We start from the raw sequence: 19,400 nt of genomic DNA, 5'->3' as shown, positions 1-19,400 counted from the left end.
AACATGAGAATCACTAATTAACTGTCGTACCACAGTTCGACAAAAAATTGACTTGTTTGTTTAGGAAAGCATTACTTCAGGTTATTTTTTTAAAAACGTTAAAAGTACAGTACGCTAAGCAGTGTAGTTTCTGCGGCGCAGATAACAATGGCGGCGTTGTGATGTCTGCTGTTTGGTTTGTTTCGAAATTATTTCGATCTTGGTTGATTTGTTAGCGCCTTCGTTTTCCTCGCGCTGGAAGTTGACCTGAGGGAAGTATTTCGGCCAAGCGGGAGATAACGAACGTTAGTCTGATATGCGTTTGCGTATTTTATTTCGTGGCTGCGGCTGTGCGTCAATGACGCATGAGACAGTGCAATCAAATGATTTCCTCGGATAGCGGATCCTCAAGCACGTAAGCATGAAGCGGGCTAGGTACGATGACCCGCAGCCCTCGACGAGCAGCGAGTGCCCGAAAGAAGGCACACCTGTCAAGATGAATACAGTGAGGAAGGCCGGTCCGTACTTACTCGGTAAGTGGTCTTGCTCATGCTTGTAGCCGAGGCCGTTTCGCGGCCACGGCTGCTTTTTGTAAGAAACTGCTGCAGCGCCTCTGTCGAAAACATAAATGACGCACGCGTTAACAAGACCTCTCACGTTTTCTTTATTTGCGGACGCCTGTGTACTGAGATGTCTATCAGTGAGCGTAAACAACCACCAAGTAGCCGTAATGAATCCGGAGACCTCGACAACAGCATGTATATCATAGCCTACGCATTTTGACATTTAAGAAAAAATCCTAAACCATTAAAGGCTTTATCATTAGATGCGAGTACTGGCGTACACGCTGACTTGGCGATCGGTTATGACACGAATTACCTCAGTCTTTCTTTTAGTATAAAAGCATTTTGCTTTCAAAGGAATTGCGATGACGCAAATTTAAAAGTGATGTACGTTATATGTTTTGCCGCTGCCTAGTTGCCATTAGTTCAAACTAGAGCCGCTAGATTTTTTGCTCTCATTTGGTTTTATTGAAACTGTTCACGGCTTGTTGTCCATATTTCATGCACTATGGCTCTGCTGAGTGTTCTCTTTCATCAATACATCATCATCAACTTTTCAGGGCCAAAACTAGGAACGTCACCAGTCTGCAGCATCACGCAGTGCCTGGCGAAAAAAGAGGGCACAGACGAATTTTACACTATTAAGGTACTGCGATTCACCCGTTAAGTGGGCTGCATGTCGTTAGATACACAATTATCCTGCACTTTGGCATCGACCATGCCCGTAACAGTCAGTGATCGCATTGTTTATTTCAGGTGCTCATCATAAAAGACCCCGAGGAGGAAACCCAAGAGGACCGGCAGGGCAAAATGTTGCTGCACACCGAGTATTCGCTGCTCTCCATGCTGCACGATCAAGACGGTGTCGTGCACCACCACGGCATATTCAAGGCAAGCTGAGCAGCTGCTTAGTTTCATTGCGGGGGAATGAAAATGCCCCACAGTCACCTGATCTGTAGCAGCTCATTGAGCAGGCACATTGAGCAGCGTTCGTTGGTGTCCGTTCTATTTCTGTGTCTGCTCGCATATGCTGGCCTGTCTTAGGTGTATAAAAATTGAAAAGTTACATGCAGAGCACATCTTGTTGGAGCACATTTTGCAGGTTTTAGCCACACGTGTGAAACTACAGGCTCTAAAGGATTAATCGGTGTGTAACGGGTGTACAGATAATGAATGGGCCAGCGAACTGGCATCTTGTGTCGGGCTCAGGCAAATGAACATGCGTCTGCCCTGGCTATACTGTGTCTCAATGCTCAATGTCAGTTTTGTTTCTGGTATGCCCATTGGTTCTATGAATTTGATTTCAGATGACTGCAGCAACTGAATTGACTAAAGTTCCCAATTTTTCTTATATTTTTTTCTGCTGTACAGTTTGCACTCTTTTCATATCACCAGTGGGGCTGTTGTGTGCATGAGAAAAGATATAACAATGTAATGTCTGTGATGGTTAACAAAAATACAGTAATGTCATCAACACATGACTCACGTTTGGTTAATTTCAACTTGAGATGAGGGCCCTGCTTGAGGGGACTGCTAAATCAGATGTGGTCAGGTTAAATCAGATCGCCTGCTTAGATGATAGCTCTTTGGATAACTTACAGTTTTAAATAATGCCTGTGAAACTGAGTGCGTTCATTCTAGTTTGTGTCGTGCGACTTTCATGAGAGACAGGGGCACTGTGTACAGGGTAGTGACTCAGCAGTCGTGGCATCTTGTATCGTGGCAACAGAAGATTGTGATTTTCATGGCTGGGTAAAGTAACTGTGCATGGCTGGAGGTGAAGTGTAAAATTGCTTGCATGCTGAAGCTTTCATATACTTTAGAGAGATACTGCGAACTATATGAAGTTGGCATGTATCGATACATTACGGCGTTTTAATTATAAAGGCATCACTGTCACCGAAAGCTGAGCTTTTGTAAGCAAGAAAAGAGCAAAAAATGAAATACAGGTGTCGCCACCGTCGGTCAGTTTTGCAAGTGAACTGTGCTGCGCTGACACCGTTTTTTGCACGGATCTTAGAAGCTAGGCTACAACACCATTCACTTTAAACGGTGGTCACAAAGTCATTTTTGTTGCAGATGTCGCATGTTTGAATTGAGTGATGGGAAAATTTTTAAATGTAATAAATGCATTTTTTTTGCCAGACTAAGATACACTCTTTTGTGGGACCGAAGTTAGAATGTGGGCCCTAATTCTATTATTATACATGTGCATATATGTTCTTTTTTAGCATGGTATTTATACCAGTGACTTGGGGTCTTCCTTTCTGAGTAAAATTAATTCATTCATTATAGTGAAATGATGCTATTTGTGTAAGAAACATCAACAAAAAATCAGCAAGTGACACCAAACCACTCTAACAACACACAACACATCAGCACACTAGAAGGGAGGCGAGAATGAGCAGAATATCAAAAGGGGGTACCAGTGCAGTTTCCAGTCAGTTAGATCATACATGCTTCCGAGGAAGGCAGCCATACGGTAAAAGCGTGACTCTGTCAATACGTGGCAAAGTCCTTCCCCTTGCGCCATAGCAATAGTACATCACTTTCTGGTAAATTGTCAGTCCCTTTTATAGGACCCGAAGTGGTCGAAATGAATGTTGAGCCGTTCACAGTAACCTCCCTCATTGTCAGCAGTGTGGCTCACTGTTGTGAGAATAAATGAATAGAGGGCTGAATGTGTTATCTAACTATACAATGTTAAGGGAATATCCCAAGATAGAGTGGGTTTGCGATCAAAGAAATATTTAGTACTATTAACATTCACTTAAGTGGAGCTACATGATATTGCAGGAAGGTAGCATTTTTCTGAGATTTTCGTTGGCTTTTGATTGTGCGTGATAAGTGCCTGCTCTCTTTTTCCTCTCAATCTTCATGTTGCACTGCCCCCTTTTTCTTCCACAGCTTTCCTCTCGTGTATTCTCCTTTTCCTGTTTTTTTGGGGTGTAAAAAATTAGTGAAGCTTTGGTGCATATGTCTGCACCCAGGCAGATGCTATCTGCAGTTACATCCTTCTTTAGAACCAACAAGGACAAATTTTAAAGGTGGATATTTGACAAGGCTGTGCAGTTTTCTTTGCACAGTTATGGTGTGCACTATTGGGGATGTGAAATGTAATTTTTTTCCCCCATATTAAAAAGTACGTAAGCTGGTTTGCATACCATGTGAAGAGTGTATCAGGTAGAACACATGCCTAGGATCATTTCGGAAATATAGTCCTGCTGTGTGCATTGCGGCGAGACCACGCATTCAAGTGAAGGGCCCTGGGTGTACATGTACGCAAAGAAACAAGAGGGAATGGAAGAAAATAGAGAAAGAATGTGTGCCTTCGTGTCATAGGTGACAGGCTTACATACTCTGATAGGCCCGAGAAAGCTATGCATGTAGCAGGGTATGAGCAAGGGTATAGTGGACAGAGCAGGGTTTCATTGCTTGAAATGCTTGCGTGAAAATAAAAATTCTTTCCTGGGATTATTTATTTTATTTATTTATTTATTTATTCAATACTGCCAGCCTCCATTTGGTGGCCAAGGCAGGAGTGGTACAAGGATACATCGTACATCGCGACAAAACAAAGCAAGTAAAAATGCGGATAAAGAAGCAAAAGCTAACACACAGGGTTTTATAGAAAGACAAAGAGCAAAGTTAAATGCACTCGGTTACCTAAAATACAAAAGAAAGCAAACAAAAGAGCATGAACGAATACACTGCGCTTAAAATGACGATATGACAGCAGATAAAAAAGACTTCTGGTCTGTCAAACGGACCACGTCACACGGAAGCCCGTTCCATTCCAATATCGTTCTTGGAAAAAAAGAAAACTGATACGCTTTCGTTCGGCACTGTGGCACCATGATTGTCAAATTGTGTTTATTGCGCGTTGGTCGTGAAGTGTTGTATGCCATGTAGGTCTCAAAATGAATGTTTGTTAAGTTATTAACAATCCCATGTAACATTTTTAGTCGGTGCAACTTGCGACGAGATTGAAGTGTCTGCAGTTCAGATTCCCTCAATTCCCTCAGTTCAGATTCCCTTGGCAGTGTCTCTCACTTCGGTCCTGAAGGTATAGTTCAGGAGATATTTAAAAGCGTCGTTAGCATTCTGGGGCTGTCAAGCTGTGGTACTTTCCTTTTTTACAAAGGAAGCCCTTTTACAGCAGTGCTGCTAAGAGTGATGTGCCTTGTGTGGTGCCCCAGGACCGTGCATGGGAGATGCGCGAGACTCCGGAGGGGCTGGTGTACACGGGCCGGCAGCAGCAGCGCCTGTGCCTGGTGCTAGACTGCCTGTGCCGGCACGACTTTGGCACAGACACGGCCGACCTGGTCAACCTGCAGCACTACGTCATCCGAGAGAAACGCCTGCAGGAGCGGGAGGCTCTGTTCATCTTCCAAGACATTGTGCGCATCGTCAGCGCCCTGCACAGGGTCAGTCGTGCCTCAAGACCTTTTGCACTTGCGCTGTTCTTGGAAGACCAAGCCAGTTTTTGGCTAAGATGTGAGTGTGGGGTAGCACATGCAAGGTTGTGCTGGCCCAGCCACATTGAGCTGTCAAGTGCTGAAAAGGCAACACGTGCCCTGCCCAGGTACATTTCTTCTTCTCGGTTTCAGCTTGGATTTCATCAGCAGGCATCTATTCTTTAATTCATGTTTCTCTCTCCCTCCCACAATTCACAGTGTTGTCCTCAAAAAGGCACCAGTATCAAATAGTCTAGCACATTCTGACAACAAAGACAGTACTTTCTCTGAAAATGGATATTTTAAAGATAGAAATTGCCAAGAAATGAAGTGTAGATTTCACCATTGCTGGCTGATCTCAAAGTAAACTGCAGTGTGTTGGTGTTGAAACAATTTGTAATGCGTCAATAGCATGCCCATCAACATAACCAATGGTCCTTAAAGGTGCATTAAAGAGGAATCTGAACTCTTCTTTTTACCTTGGGAACTCGACCTACACATTACGGGCATTCTTAGAAACTTCGAATTATTGTCCTGTGCGGCCAGTTGCCCTAAATAAATCTGATTAAACGTCCCGGCTCCCGCCTTTTTTTGAACTCAATGCGGTATGTAGGAGGAGTCAACCAACGCGTAAGCCAGTCCCGTGGCAGCTTCGCTTTCGCTTTTATTTTGTTTTTTAGGTTTCTGTGATTAAAGTTTCAGTCGTAGACAATATAGCCGCAAATTAAGCCCACGGAAATATAAATACACGTGGACTCCTTGATTTACTTATCACTCTGCTGATGGCAGAGCGGCAAGCCGCCACACGAATGGCTGACACGTTGGTTGACTCCTCCTACCTACCGCGTTGAGTTAAAAAAAAAAAAAGGTGGGAGCCAGGACATTTAATCCAATTTAATTAGAGCAATTGGCTGCACAGGACAATAATTCCAAGTTTCTAAGAATGCCCGGAACGTGTAGACAGAGTTCCTGGAGTAAAAAGACGAGTTCAGATTCCTCGTAAGTGCACCTTGAAGAGTAATGGGCTGAATACTGAGACAAAGCAAGCACAGCAGGGGGCAGCAGATAATTAGGCGGGTGGAAGAGATTAGGAACTTTGCGGGGACGATGTGACACAGGACAGGATTAATTGGAGAGATATGGGAGAGGCATTTGTCCTGCAGTGGGCGTAGTCAGGCTGGTGATGATGCGGATGCCCGTTATCACAAAAAGTGTCCAGCATTGGAGTGTGAAGTCTCGGTTGGCAAGAGACAAGATGACAAGGTGTAGAGGGGTAAATCCCCTTAACTGCTTTCAAGGGATATGAGGGAGCGAGAGGGAAGAGAAGGTGGGAGGTGATGAGTGGCAAGAGGGACATCGCGGTCGCCAGTCACGTGTTGACGAGTGCAGGAGAGTGGAGGGGGTACATTGTGTCACACTGTGATTAAAGTTTTACCACTGTGGGCTGAACAATGCTAAGGAGTGCTTGTCAGTACTGTGGTGGAACAGTAAGGTGTGTTAAGTGCAAGCTGACCTCAGTAGTGATTAGTGATGAATGTTTTGAAGATACCATAGTGCTGTGGAAAATCTGTGTGCAAGTATTTAATGTGTGCGTTTAGCTCATAGATATCCTTCAAAGTGTGTGCATGTTTGTGTGTGTGTGTTCAAGGGTGCATGTTTAGCAGCATGCTGGCAACAGAGGCACTACATGCCTGTTACAGTCACTTATGCCTTGTCTAAAAGCTGAGATGACAAAGTTTATAAAGTTCTTGCATGCTGGTTGAGGGTAGAAAAACTGACTAGGTACTACTCCTCTGTATTGAAAGCCAAATGCAATGAAATTTTCCATGGCATAAAAGGGCTAGTTCCAGCTGGTATAGTTGAAGGGAGTGCTGGTTACAAAATGCCTTGCTTGAAACACAGCTTGACACATTGGAAATAGCTCACAAGACTTGATGATACTTGCTGCTGGAATTGAAAAAATTGTAGCTGTTACCAGTCATTCGAAGTGGCACAGAACTGTGAATCAGCCAGGCTAGCTTAGGCGCACATCACAATTACCGGAGAGTGTGCTAAATTTTTAACTTGGCTGAAGCAATGGCTTTAACTGTACTCTGTTCTGGCACCAGTATGATCAGTTACATATGCTTACTACCGTAAAGACCGGACTATAGGTCAACCCTCCAACTAACCAATTCTAAAAAGGAAAAAAAAATTTTTTTTCAATGGAAAAAGTACCGAAAGTCGCCCTTACCTTCAAACAAATGCGAATCAACAGGTTGCACAATGGTGATAGTATTTATTTTCATTTAAATGCTGCTCATATGTACACCCGGCCAATTTTTTAACAGTACCGCATGTCCATCGACCCGCGTGTTTGTGAGCATCTTATCATCACGGCACGGAGCGGCGAAAACAAACGAGGTACGCGCATGCGTACACACGCGTTTACTCTCGCTTCTTTTGCCGCTCTGTGCCGTATCTCTACCGTTTTCACGCGGATGAATTCGGCAGTCACAGGCAGCGATCTTGCACGCAGCTCCCGGACGAACTCCAGAACCTTTCCTTCCAATTCTGGATACGCTGCGGTCCGCCCACGTAATGATGTTCTCCTCTGGTTGTTGCAAGTTGCAATACGCAGCTTCTGCCTCCGCCAGTACCAAATGCTCTTTTCAGATACTCCAAATTTGTGCTGTGCCACAAGGTTCCGTGAGCTTCCGCGTACCCAGTTGCGTTTTTCTTGAAGGTGACGGTGAATTCCCGTCGTGTTCCGCTCATTTTTAAATAAAATGTGAAAAAGCAGCCTTTAACCAAAATAGCTTTGGAACAACGGAAATGCAAAATGGAGGCGCCACGTCTCTGAGCTGCTGCTGATGGCGATGGTGATGGAGGCTGTTGACTTCAGCCGCCCATCGTTGCAAGACTTCCGTAGTTTTTCCGCCAATGAATGGTATATAAGACGGGGGTCTACTTTTCGCCATGGTTTTTTGAAAAAAAGTTCGACCTATATTCCGGTTTTTACGGTAAATTGGATTAAGTTCTATATACAAATAGCCAAGCTATAGTTGTAATCACGATATGGTAGTTGTTTGCTATAAATTTTGTGTAAAGGCATTCAAGATGCCTGTATAAGATTGGCGTAAATGATTGTCCCTCTAAAACTGAAAGTACTTTCATATTATCTTTGCTCCTTAATTAACCAGGCAGCCACCGCGGTGGCTCAGTGGTTATGGTGCTTGGCTGCTGACCCGAAAGACATGGGTTGATCCCGGCAGCAGAGGTCGAATTTTGATGGAGGCGAAATTCTAGAGGCCCGTGAGTACTGTGCGATGTCAGTGCACGTTAAAGAACCCCGGGTGGTCGAAATTTCCGGAGCCCTTCACTACGGCGTCCCTCATAGCCTGAGTCGCTTTGGGGCGTTAAACACCCGTAAACCGTAAATTAACCAGGCACATGTTGTTCGTCCCCCGTCTGTGTGCAGCTGAATATAGTGCATCGGGACCTGAAGCTGGGCAACATGGTGTTTGACAAGCGCAAGCGCAAGGTCACCATCACCAACTTCTGCTTGGGGAAGCACTTGATCAACGAGAATGACCTCCTCAAGGACCAGCGCGGAAGTCCTGCCTACATCAGCCCTGACGTGCTCAGTGGTGGGTTGTGCTGTGCAGGGCGCAGCGTGCTTGCCTGAATGGGCACTGTTCCTGGCACTAGATTGGGCACCGGAAAAACATCAACATATCCAGAAAGGGTATTAAAATCGATTTTCACTAAGAATAAATACTGGATGGCATTGTCCTCTGTGTTCCTTTAGAGCTGTTAGCTGATGGGCTTGATTGTGATTAGCAGGTGCTTTTGAATGTGCCAGGAAAACTGCCTTTTAGATCGTGAGCATCATTTAGTTCTAGTACGACAGCCATTTGTCCAAATTGGTGCTTGGGATGCATGGTACGATCAGGTCAATAAACATTTACAGCGCCTGTGAATAGGATGCCGTTCTTTGCTTTTTCATTTTGTCTGTAGTGAGCAGTTAGTGTGGCTCGTGTCGCTATGAAAAGAGTTCTGCAAATTATTCGTGAACGGCTTGCACAATGTCATTTAAATCTGGCCTAGCTTTACTCAAGCTGTACCAGCCTGTTGAATCACAGTCACAGCCAGTGATGATGGTGGATGTGAGCCTGGGCAAGCTTGCTTTGTAGCTGCTGTGTGAGTACTAATGATGACTTCTAAGGTGCATTGACACTGTACCCATATCTGCCTCGCAGGGAAGCCCTACCTGGGCAAGCCGAGTGACATGTGGGCGCTGGGTGTGGTGCTGTTCACCATGCTTTACGGACAGTTCCCCTTCTACGACTCCAACCCCCAGGAACTGTTTAGGAAAATCAAGGCTGCTGAATTCACCCTGCCCAAGTGAGTCTTCGCCCTGCTCTCCGCTAAGCAGCCTAGTCTGTGGTTCCTTGCTCCTCACACAGCATACATCGAAGTGCAGGGCTGTGTGCGTATGTGTCTGTCTTCGATTTGTGTTGCAATCCAGTTGTGTCTTCTACTGTCAAAATAAACTAGTACCAGCCATCTCGGCTATCCATCCTTCAGGGTGTGCTCACGCAAGCACTGGTGATAGTGAGGCTATGTGACAGGCAGCTTTTTGTCCTTTGCATACATATGTACAACCTGTCTCCTGTCAACTTTTTCTATTTCTTTATATTCATCTCTGTAATTGCTCTAAGCAGGTCCCACGCACATGGATTCATCAAACTGTACCCTCTGGCCTTGATGTACTCCATGAACACCTTATGACACTTGGCAGGCTTAATAGGCATGTGCAAACAGTGTTTTTTTTTTTTGTTTGATGCGAATTCGAAGTGGATAGCAATTTTCTTCGAATAATTTCGAAGCAAATATTTTGAAGACTTCTGCGACACGGAAAAGGTCGAACGGCACAATAGGCATTTTCAAAATTGAGTTTTTCAAGAACTCAAGGCCATTACATGAAAAAAAGAGAGAATACATTGAAGCTTTGTCCCACTCGTTGAAGCTGTGTCGTAAATGGCAGTCGGGAATTGGGGGAGCCGACCTACATGCGGTGCCAGTGTATCTGTCGGGTATGAGACCTATATGCGGGGCCTCTAACTGCTGCTCTTAATTGTAGTTACGTCGTTGCGCAGCTGTTGCTTTTAAGTGGTGGCTCCGTGACTCCTGTGAGGTGCACGCATCGTGCGCCCAAGCACCGCCGCGTGTCAGACGTTGGAAAGGGACACCAATCTCCATGTGTCCCGTGCTAGCTCCCCTTCATGCTTGTGCCGTCGCGCTTATTTAGCGAATTTCACGTGGAGAAAAGTGGCTGTGGCAGCTGCAGTCAACTCATACCCGCTCCGCGGAATTGGAGGGAGCTGCGCGTTCTTTAATTAGGGACATTTAGCGTAGTGTGATCCACTTCCACGGGGAGCCACTGTGCATGCACGGATCACTCTGAAGATGGCACTGGGCGCCAGAGGCTGGCTAGCTATTTGCTGTTTGCACGTGCATACTGGAGGCGCGTGGGATTAGATTGTGCTGCGCCAAATCTCTGTTGATGCACTCCCGCTGTGCTGGTTACGGCACGTGCGCACCACAGGTGGCGCGGCTGCAGACACCTGGCAGGTACAGATCTGGGCACTGCGCTTCCACCTGCTCACATCTGTTGCCACGAGCATGCACAGGCCAGCTTTAGCGTGTGCGTGGAAGCAGAGGCACATGGCTTGAAGTTTGGGCTTTGGTTGTGCACTTGCCGTGGTGTCATTCCGGTGGTGGTACGCTCGACCAAAATTGCGGGCAGAAAGAGTTCCAGAAGTGTTATTCGCTTGATACAAATACTTCAAGATTTTGAATTCCAAACATTCGGATCAAATTGAATATCGAATACTTTACTGTTCGACCGAATACTGAAAATTACTTAATATTTGCACATGCCTAATGCTTAATGTACACATTGGTTTTGTTCGTGCTAACCAAGCGTTCATTAGAAGTGTGCTCGACTGTTACTGCTGGACAAGAAGTGCTGAGGTATTGTCATGTAGGGGTAGGTGCCTAATTTGCAGGAATTGTGGCTAGATGCTATATGAAAGGTGGTTGCATCGATAGAATTTTCTCGTAAGTAACGCATGTGATATCGGCTCACTGCCTGTAGCAGTCAGAATAAATTGAGCACAGCAGCCTCATTTTATATATACCAGGCAACAAGTTGCTAGCGTCCCTGCACTACTGTATGCCAGTGTTCTTGCCTTATTTGATGGCAGCGCAACATTCAGCCCTTCCCTTCATATCTGCGCATGCAGGGAATCGCCCCTGTCGGAGAACACGCGGATGGTGATCCACAAGCTGCTGGTGCTCAACCCCAAGCAGAGGATGAGGGCCGACGAGGTGCTCGAGTCTGTGGGAAGCACACTGGCCATGTGGTACGTAAGGGGAGGGGGGGCGTGGCACCTAAGGGTCCGGCCCATGTATACTTTGTGAGTCTTTCTTTGCCGCGTTCATTGTGCTTTCCCTTTTCATCATTTCACTCTGAGAGTGGATTTAACCTGATGGTGCTAGTGCTGATGGTTGCAAGGGACGCATGCGTTGTTTCAGTTATGGTGCAAGCCTTAACTTGCCAGTTTTGCACAGTCTTAGTGAAAATGCCTGATTTATCAGAGTTCCTTGCCAATGGCTCATAGAGTACAAGGCCCGCACCCAAAAACTTGATGTCGTACGTGGCCCACTGACAACAGTGCTGGCACTGCACCAGCCGCTGTGTGCCGCTTGCTCACTGAACATGAGAGTGTACGAGCATGACACAGCATGCTACTCAGGACATGCCTGGAGTGCCACCAGCCACTGCATCGTCATGTGGTTGGAATTGGCTGGTGATGACCATGCCTATATTTTGTTTTTTGGCCTTTTCTTGCTTATAACAACTTCGTTTTCAGTGCGAGTAATGACTCTAATTATAATGCAGTAATCTATCGGTGCACACCAACTTCAGTATGTCCTCAGTGTCTGTTTAGAATTGCATCTTGTCTTGCACACATAGATTTAATGTCACTGTCTGTCCCTTTTTTTTTGTTGCTGCTGCTTGACAGGAACACCCTGGCCACAAGCGGAAAACCACTTCAAGTTGTACCTGATGTTGACGACAGCAACGCCCGTGACGAAGAAACGGCGACTACCAAGCGCCCTGAACACCACGGGTCGGCAGCTGCATCCTCCGCTTCCAGCGAACTGACGGAACTGCAGCACCCCCTGAGAGGAAATGTGGGAGACCTTATCTTTAGCGCGCGCCTGGGCATTGGCTATGTGCCGGATGCGCGCAAGCCGGTTGTCGTCGGTGCCGCCCCCAAGCGGAGGCAGCCCGGTGTGCTGCCCATCCAGCGAGTGCACGAAGACGCGCGACCCCTGACTGCTATCGAGAGCATGCACTATCACAACATCTTGCGTCACTCCTCTTCGCCCAGCTCTTGACTGTCCTGAGGCATGCTGTGTGCTTGTTTTGATCTTTGGGTGTAGTCTCGTAGCGACCTACAACGCACAAAAACCTCCTGCAGGGCACTTCAGGGTTGAATGATAGCGGCAGGATATCACCATACCTACACTGCTTAGCAGCTCACTCAATCTTGCTGTTAACCACCACAGTCTGATATTGCTAGTGGTTTCACTTGCAAGGCCAGTTACTGACAGCCACTTGTGAAGGGTTAAGCTCATTGGTGCCACTGTCCATCCTAGGAGCATGCTGTGACATGCACTTGGACATTGTACATGGGCATTGCACGTGGCATTGAATGTGATAGTACTGCAGTAAATCCACTTTAAGTTGAGGTCTTAAAAATGGAGTGAAAGTAGAAAACCTTATTTGGTAAAAGAGGCATTATGAGCGATCTTGTGTCCAGGGTCTCTGTCTCGTAGCATTGGAGTTTAGTCTGTGGCATAATCTTTTGACTAAACCAGTATATTGAGATACGCACGTGCTATGTAACCAGGATTTACAATATGCTGCTGCTGGCTTCATCTGGGCCCAGCTGGAATATGGTAGGTGCACTATATCAACATGCATACTCAAAAACAGCTGCACCCAGTTTCCTGTAGCTTGGTGCTAGATTTGTTTCCTTATGAACAATGTGTGTCCTGTGCTGTCAGTCTGTCATCAGTTGTTGCCACAGCAGGCATCCGCGCTGGTGCAGGAGACCTGGTTCGGTGTGAGTCGTGTTGCAATGGTGCCTGTAGAAGATGCCCTTCGTTGGTGGCTTCAGCATTAGAAGGAAGTGTTTGGTTGCTTTTTTGCCGAATGAAAAACAAGCAAGGTGGAAGATGTCTTGCAGTAAAATAATTGGTGTATTCAACTGAACATGGCAGCAGAGTTGCCACGTGCAAAAGTAGAGCATGTTCTTAGCATCGAGAAGCTCGGGAGAGTATTGGAGCCTAGAGACAAACTGTTGTCATTCCAGGAGTGAATTTTCGGAACTTATTGTTAGCACAAACACAGAGGACAGGAACTAAAAGATTATAGGACAAGTGCTTCATTAGCTTCTATCATTTATTGCAAAGGAATGCATATTTTAATTTTAAACAAAAGAACAGGGTGTGCATGGATACATTGCATGCTAATCATGTACAGTCTCAGCATCCAAAGAAATTTGTTATGGCAAATGTAACTGAACTCGACCATTACACATGTTATAGAATTTGCTTTCATGTAAGGGCGGACAGGAGGATAGCGACTTTGAGGACAGCAGTACAGTAAAACACGTTGATATGTTCTCGGTTCATATGATTTCCTGGTTCGTACACTCAAAATCACGGACATTAAAAATGTCCCATAGAGTTACACTAACTTTCCCGGAAAACACGATTTCCCGGCTACTACGTTTAAAATTTTGACAAATTGTGGTCGTGTAATACGTTTATTGACCAAGCGCACATGTGCAAACATAACAAGTGGGCCAAACGAGAGGGCACGCGACAATTTTGCGACAGTCGCCTGCCGTGGTGGCTTCTCTTCAGTGCCTTGATGCAATGAGGCGAAGCACCACCACCAAAAACAAAAAAGTAAAAACGGCGCGCTAGCATTCGCGACGGCCGTTTCTGCGGGGACGCGATATGAAGAGGAGGAACGCTGAGGTTTCTTCGTGGTACATAAGGGAAAGGAGGCGAAACTTCTACGAACTACAGCGATGCATTGTACTTTGCCGCGGTGGCTTTCCCACAGTACTTTGGAGTAAAGGGGCGAAGCATCCGAAAAATGACAAGGAAGAGGTATTGGTTACTTTCGTCACTGCCATCGACGGACCGGATGCGTTACTAATTTCCTTCCGCGCTAAAGACAGCGCAAACGCGGACTGAATTCAGTGAGCACTGGAATAGGATCTGTTCAGTTCTTGTGCCAAAAAGTGCCAATCAACATTTTTATAAAGTGAAATTGTCAATAAATGTCTTTTTACCTCATTCAACACTTACATTTCTCAAAATCAGGCGGTTTGGATTATACGTTTTCCCGAATAATGCGTTTTGTCGCGCAATTAAAAAAAAAAACGTATTAAAGAGGTTTTACTGTACTAAGGTCTTGTGGCTGACACACGGGTTTCCATGCTTTGTCGTAAAAATGCTTGCCTTAGTTTGTTCACAGGGGAATTTGTCTCTGTGCAAAATAAGATTTTCATCATTTTGAACAGCAGGTTACTTCCACGTTTTTGACAGTGCTTGGAAAGGCATGAAATTGGAGCGATTCTTAGTGCACAGGCTGCACTGACGCATACACGACCTGTCCCGTTCCACCCCTTGTTCATTGCGTTCTTGTGCTACTTTTTAATGCAATGCAGATGTCAGCGCTTCTTGATGATTAGCAGAGTTGCTGGAAAGTATTCTGAAGTACCGTATTCCTCCTCTCCATACCATCGCACTTGGAAGGTGTATGCCTGTCTTTACCCAAAGTTTCATGCAGAGTACTAGTTGTATTGGTGGTGACCTGTTCGTCTGCCTTCACTGCATCGCTATAATCTGTGATAAATTAAAGCTCTGCATAGTTTGCACAGCCAACTTCAGCAATATCATAAACTAATACTTGAAAGAAACTGGAAAGAATAATTTTGAATCTCGTTTGAGTAGCGCCTTGCACACTTACACACGTCCTAGGGGGAAAGCCCGGAGACATTCGAAGGGCGGTGTTCCGAGAAAATTACCTGCAAAAGTTGGTGCTGCCTGTTCTGGCAGCATTGGGGTGTGGTAGCCATGTACCTTCCATGACAGGCAGTGTGAGGAAAGCAAATATGGTACTTTGAGGTTTTTCCAATGACTCTAGTGATTAGTGCAGCCACTGCATTGTATGAGCCAGCCTGAAATTATATGCTATGGCTGAAAGGGGAGGACATTAACTTGACGGTTCGTCTCCCTTTTTGGAGTGTTGTAAAACTCCTAAATGCTACATGTTTTAACTAGGTAGTTGCGTGACATTGTGTAAATGAATCCTAGCATGCCTTGTAATTTTTGATGTACTTAATATAATTTGCAAGGTGCTACGGCAAAGTTTAGGCGTGCATAATGAATGGCCACTGAGCACAAATTGAAGTTGGAGTGTATTGATATGTTCATTATCTAGCTCAGCTCACTAGCAGAGCTACGCTGCTGCATTCTAACGACAAAGATGTTACTTTTGCTGAAAACGAAGGTTTTATATGGTGGGAACGGCCACAAAATGAAATGCGGCTGGCGCCATCAGTGGCCTTTTGCAAGTAAACAATGAAAAATTGGTTTTTCGGGAAAGGAAATGGCGCACTATCTGTATCCCATATCAGCAGACATCTATACTCCATTCATACATCAGCTGCAACGCTGTCAAAGCTAGCGCTCCTGTTTACGCTGTGTGCATCCGCGACCAAAAAGTAGTGCGTTCCTTGTGGTGAGTGAAATATAGTAAATGCTTTGCCTGCAGGCCTATTACATAATACATTTGTCATGAGCTTGATTAAATGCACTCTTGCTGCTGACGACACGCTGTCGCTTTCTCGTGCCTTAGACCACTCGGCCACGGAACAAGCGCGGAGTAACACGCCCCCCTTTATTTTCCCGTGCGGACTACTTCCGTACCTTTCACAACGTTGCACCTGATGTATGAAATGGAGTATAACGGCGCCATAAGGGAAGGGATAAAGGAGGGGGTGAGAGAAGAAAGGAAGAAAGAGGTGCCGTAGTGGAGGGGTAGTGGAGGGCTCCAGAGTAATTATGACCATCTGGGGGTCTTTAACGTGCACTGACATCCCACAGCACATGGCCGCCTTAGCATTTCACCTCCATCGAAACACAGCTGCCAGGGTCTGGTTCGAACCCGGGAACTCCGGATCAGTAGCCGAGCGCCCTAAACACTGAGCCACTGCGGCGGGAGGCAAGTAAACCATCAGCGCGGTTTTTTTGCACGGATTCCAGAGGCTAGGTTACTGCTCCATTAACTTCGAAATTGTGATCATGGAGTCCTTTTTCGTGTAGACGTCAGGAGTTTGAATTGAGTGGCAGATAAATATTTAATACAATTTTTCTGATGCGGGTTCCATCGAAATGCTACAGGCCCGTGTACTGTGCGATGTCAATGCACATTAAAGAACCCCAGGTGGCTGAAATTGCCGGAGCCTTCCACTACGGCATCCCTCAAAGCCCGAGTCGCTTTGGGATGTCAAAACCCTAAAAACCATAAAATACCAATTTTCTTAGCAGTAAATGTGTGTTTTGCTGTCAGAGAAGCATCGCCATGCCTGGAATGACCATAGAACCAATCTTTACTAAGAGCAAAAATTAGGTGGAGCTTTCCCTCCGTGTCCCTTTAAACTTTCCCCAGGGCCCTTGTGATAACAAAGTGCAGAGAGTTCCTGCTTCAATGGGTTTTGCTCATATGGCTTTGTTTTTTTGATAACTGATGTGTACTCTCTCCTGAAGGTGCAGCTATTTTTGGAACCAATCTGGTGGTTTTTTGTTTTGTTGAGGCACTTTTTGAATGTTGAGTGCCTTTTCATTTGCACTGTGTGTACTTCATTAAGCTATTTGCCCCATTTCATGCCCATAAACCCTCATTCCAGGTGAAAATTGGTGCATCATTTTGTGTTCCTGGCAAAAACAGCTGGGTAATTGCACATCGTGACTTTAGTTATTGCTGCAGTGGTCGTGCATTGTTCTAATGTGTACCAAACCTGTCTGGTACCAGGTATCCGTGTGAATGAGAGTTTTTGTGTTATACTAGTACGGTATGTACTGTCACAGTGATGGTTGTTTGGTGCTTAGCACACACTGAATTTTCCGTATTATGTGTGCGCAGAGAAACTGTCTACTATTTAACTCTTTGCATGCGTTCATGCTGAGGGCCAATGAGTGCTGCGCACTCCCTCCGCGCTGGACTGAATTCATTAGTCTCTTTTTCCACGTGTAGTTGTTGGCTGCAGAAGCACAATTGGATATAGCAGTTCGTTAGTAGTTCAGCACGCTTTGTGTTGGCATGAGGTTGATGCTATACAGCTGCGAGCTGTATAGCATCAACTTAAGTGTGAGCGTAAATGTCGTGCTGCAAATTTGCAGAATTCTCAAGGGATGAATTACGGTGAACGATTCAGGACTTCGTAACCTGGAATATGATGGCTGGCTTAAAAAGAATAATTATAAAATCTATAGTTGAATAGTGTAGTGAAGGAGCAACAGTTGTGACCGTATGAGGCACTGAAAGTTCTAAAGGCTTACATCTGTCTAGGCCATTTAGTCATGGCAGACCACAGCTGTGATAACATTATGAGGAGAATAAAAATGGGTGGGGTTTATTTCACAAGCACTCTGACATTAAGAAATTTAGCTTGCCAATATTCCTAAAAAATATAGTATTTAGAGAAGAACAAACACAAAGTTTAGAACATTAGCAAAGGATCCGATTCATTTCTTCAATGTATAGCAATGCCTTCCAGAGTTTCAGTCACAGGCATAGAGCGGAACAAGATTTAATACGATTGTCAATATTGGTCACTTCAACCTTTTCATCCACACAGAAATTGACAAGTGCTGTACTACTTGAGCAGAGCAAAATACCGTTACATTTATGTGTCCATTGGGCAACGATTGGTGATGAAGATTCTGAGGGAGTGCTTGCTGGCGAATGATGGCGATGTGAGCATATGAACTTCCCATCGCATCAGAGATTTATAAGCCCACAGGATCACCGATGCTTCAACAGCTTGAGTGTGGCATTATACAGGAGCTGTGCATCAACGCTTACTAGAACCAAAAACTGATAGGAAAAAAAGTGGCTGAGAATCTACCTAATACCCTCACTGCAGTTGGCTTCCTGAGCTCATTTTTATGATTATGCCTCTAGAGCGCTATCAAGGCAAAAATACTGACACACAAACACTTTGTCTCTAGCCTTTTAAATGATTTACTTCCCTGCGAGGTTGAAACTTGGCAGCTAAAAAACAAAAATTATTGGTGGTGGCACCCGTGGTAATGTGGATTATCAGCATTAGGTGCGCTATGCGATGTCAATGCATGTTAAGAACTTCAGATGGTCTAAATTAATTCGAAGCACTCCACTATGGCGTCCCTCATAGTCACTGTCTTGCTTTAGGACATTAAACCGCACAATTTTCAATTTTTATCCACCTTGTGCTTTTGCGATTGTTGTATCTGCCTTGAATACTGCCATGCTTGAGCATGAATTGTGTTTACATTTTGGCAGGGTTACAATGAGTACTTTCTGGTGTGGGAATTGTGTCGGCACAGAGTTGAGCATCTTGTTGTGCAGTACGTTTGTGGTCAGGTTCCCAAGAGTATTTGTCCTTTGTGTGACCCGCCACCCATTCATGGCTATGGTCTCCTGCATATGTGAAGCATTCAGAGCACGACGCTCGCCTCAGCTGCATCCGTGGCCCCTCCTGAATGCAACTGATGTGCTGCGACAATGTTGGTAGCTTTGTTTTTTGCTTTTTGGTGATTAATTTGAGAAACATTATTATGCATTTGCCGGGAACCTTAGCATTATTGCTGTAAAAAGCTTGAAATTTGAGTAAGGGCAACACAAGTGGTGAAAGGACAAATTTTCAGTGTAATGTTAAGAGGCAGAAAGGTTGCAGCATGGATTTGATCAAACAGATGTGTACTGAAGATACCTTGCCTGTAACTGAGGTAAGAAGTGGAGCTATACAGGATGTGTAGTTTGCAGAGGAGATTACTGGTAGACTGTTGATGTGACAAATTAGATTGTAAGTGTACGGAAAGTTAGCTGACAGTGGAAGTTGGTCATGTAGAGCTAAGTGGGCATGAAATCTGCTGGAGTAGGGTGCCCAGAGCTGGCACAAGATGGGGACACCTGGTGGTCTTGTCTTGCACTAGACCGACTGTATGTGGCTGGGGATGAGCTGCCCCGGTTTATTACAGCAACCAAAGAATGGCAAGT

General features: G+C 45.3%; 1 protein-coding gene across 1 annotated transcript; it reads left to right on the top strand.

Annotated features, from left to right (window-relative positions):
* Nucleotides 1-139: 139 nt before the first annotated feature.
* Nucleotides 140-18,231, top strand: LOC144099211 (serine/threonine-protein kinase 40-like). The gene is made up of 8 exons (XM_077632353.1): nt 140-512; nt 1,103-1,188; nt 1,299-1,433; nt 4,742-4,969; nt 8,460-8,628; nt 9,241-9,385; nt 11,290-11,409; nt 12,073-18,231. Exons 1-8 carry the CDS (start codon nt 401-403, stop codon nt 12,449-12,451), a joined length of 1,374 nt encoding a protein of 457 aa, XP_077488479.1. The 5' UTR covers nt 140-400; the 3' UTR covers nt 12,452-18,231.
* Nucleotides 18,232-19,400: the final 1,169 nt, after the last annotated feature.

This window comes from Amblyomma americanum, chromosome 7, assembly GCF_052857255.1.
Source record: "Amblyomma americanum isolate KBUSLIRL-KWMA chromosome 7, ASM5285725v1, whole genome shotgun sequence".
Lineage (NCBI taxonomy): Eukaryota > Metazoa > Arthropoda > Arachnida > Ixodida > Ixodidae > Amblyomma > Amblyomma americanum.
Note: the sequence above shows the minus strand (reverse complement) of the source record. Positions and strands in the feature narration are given on the sequence as shown.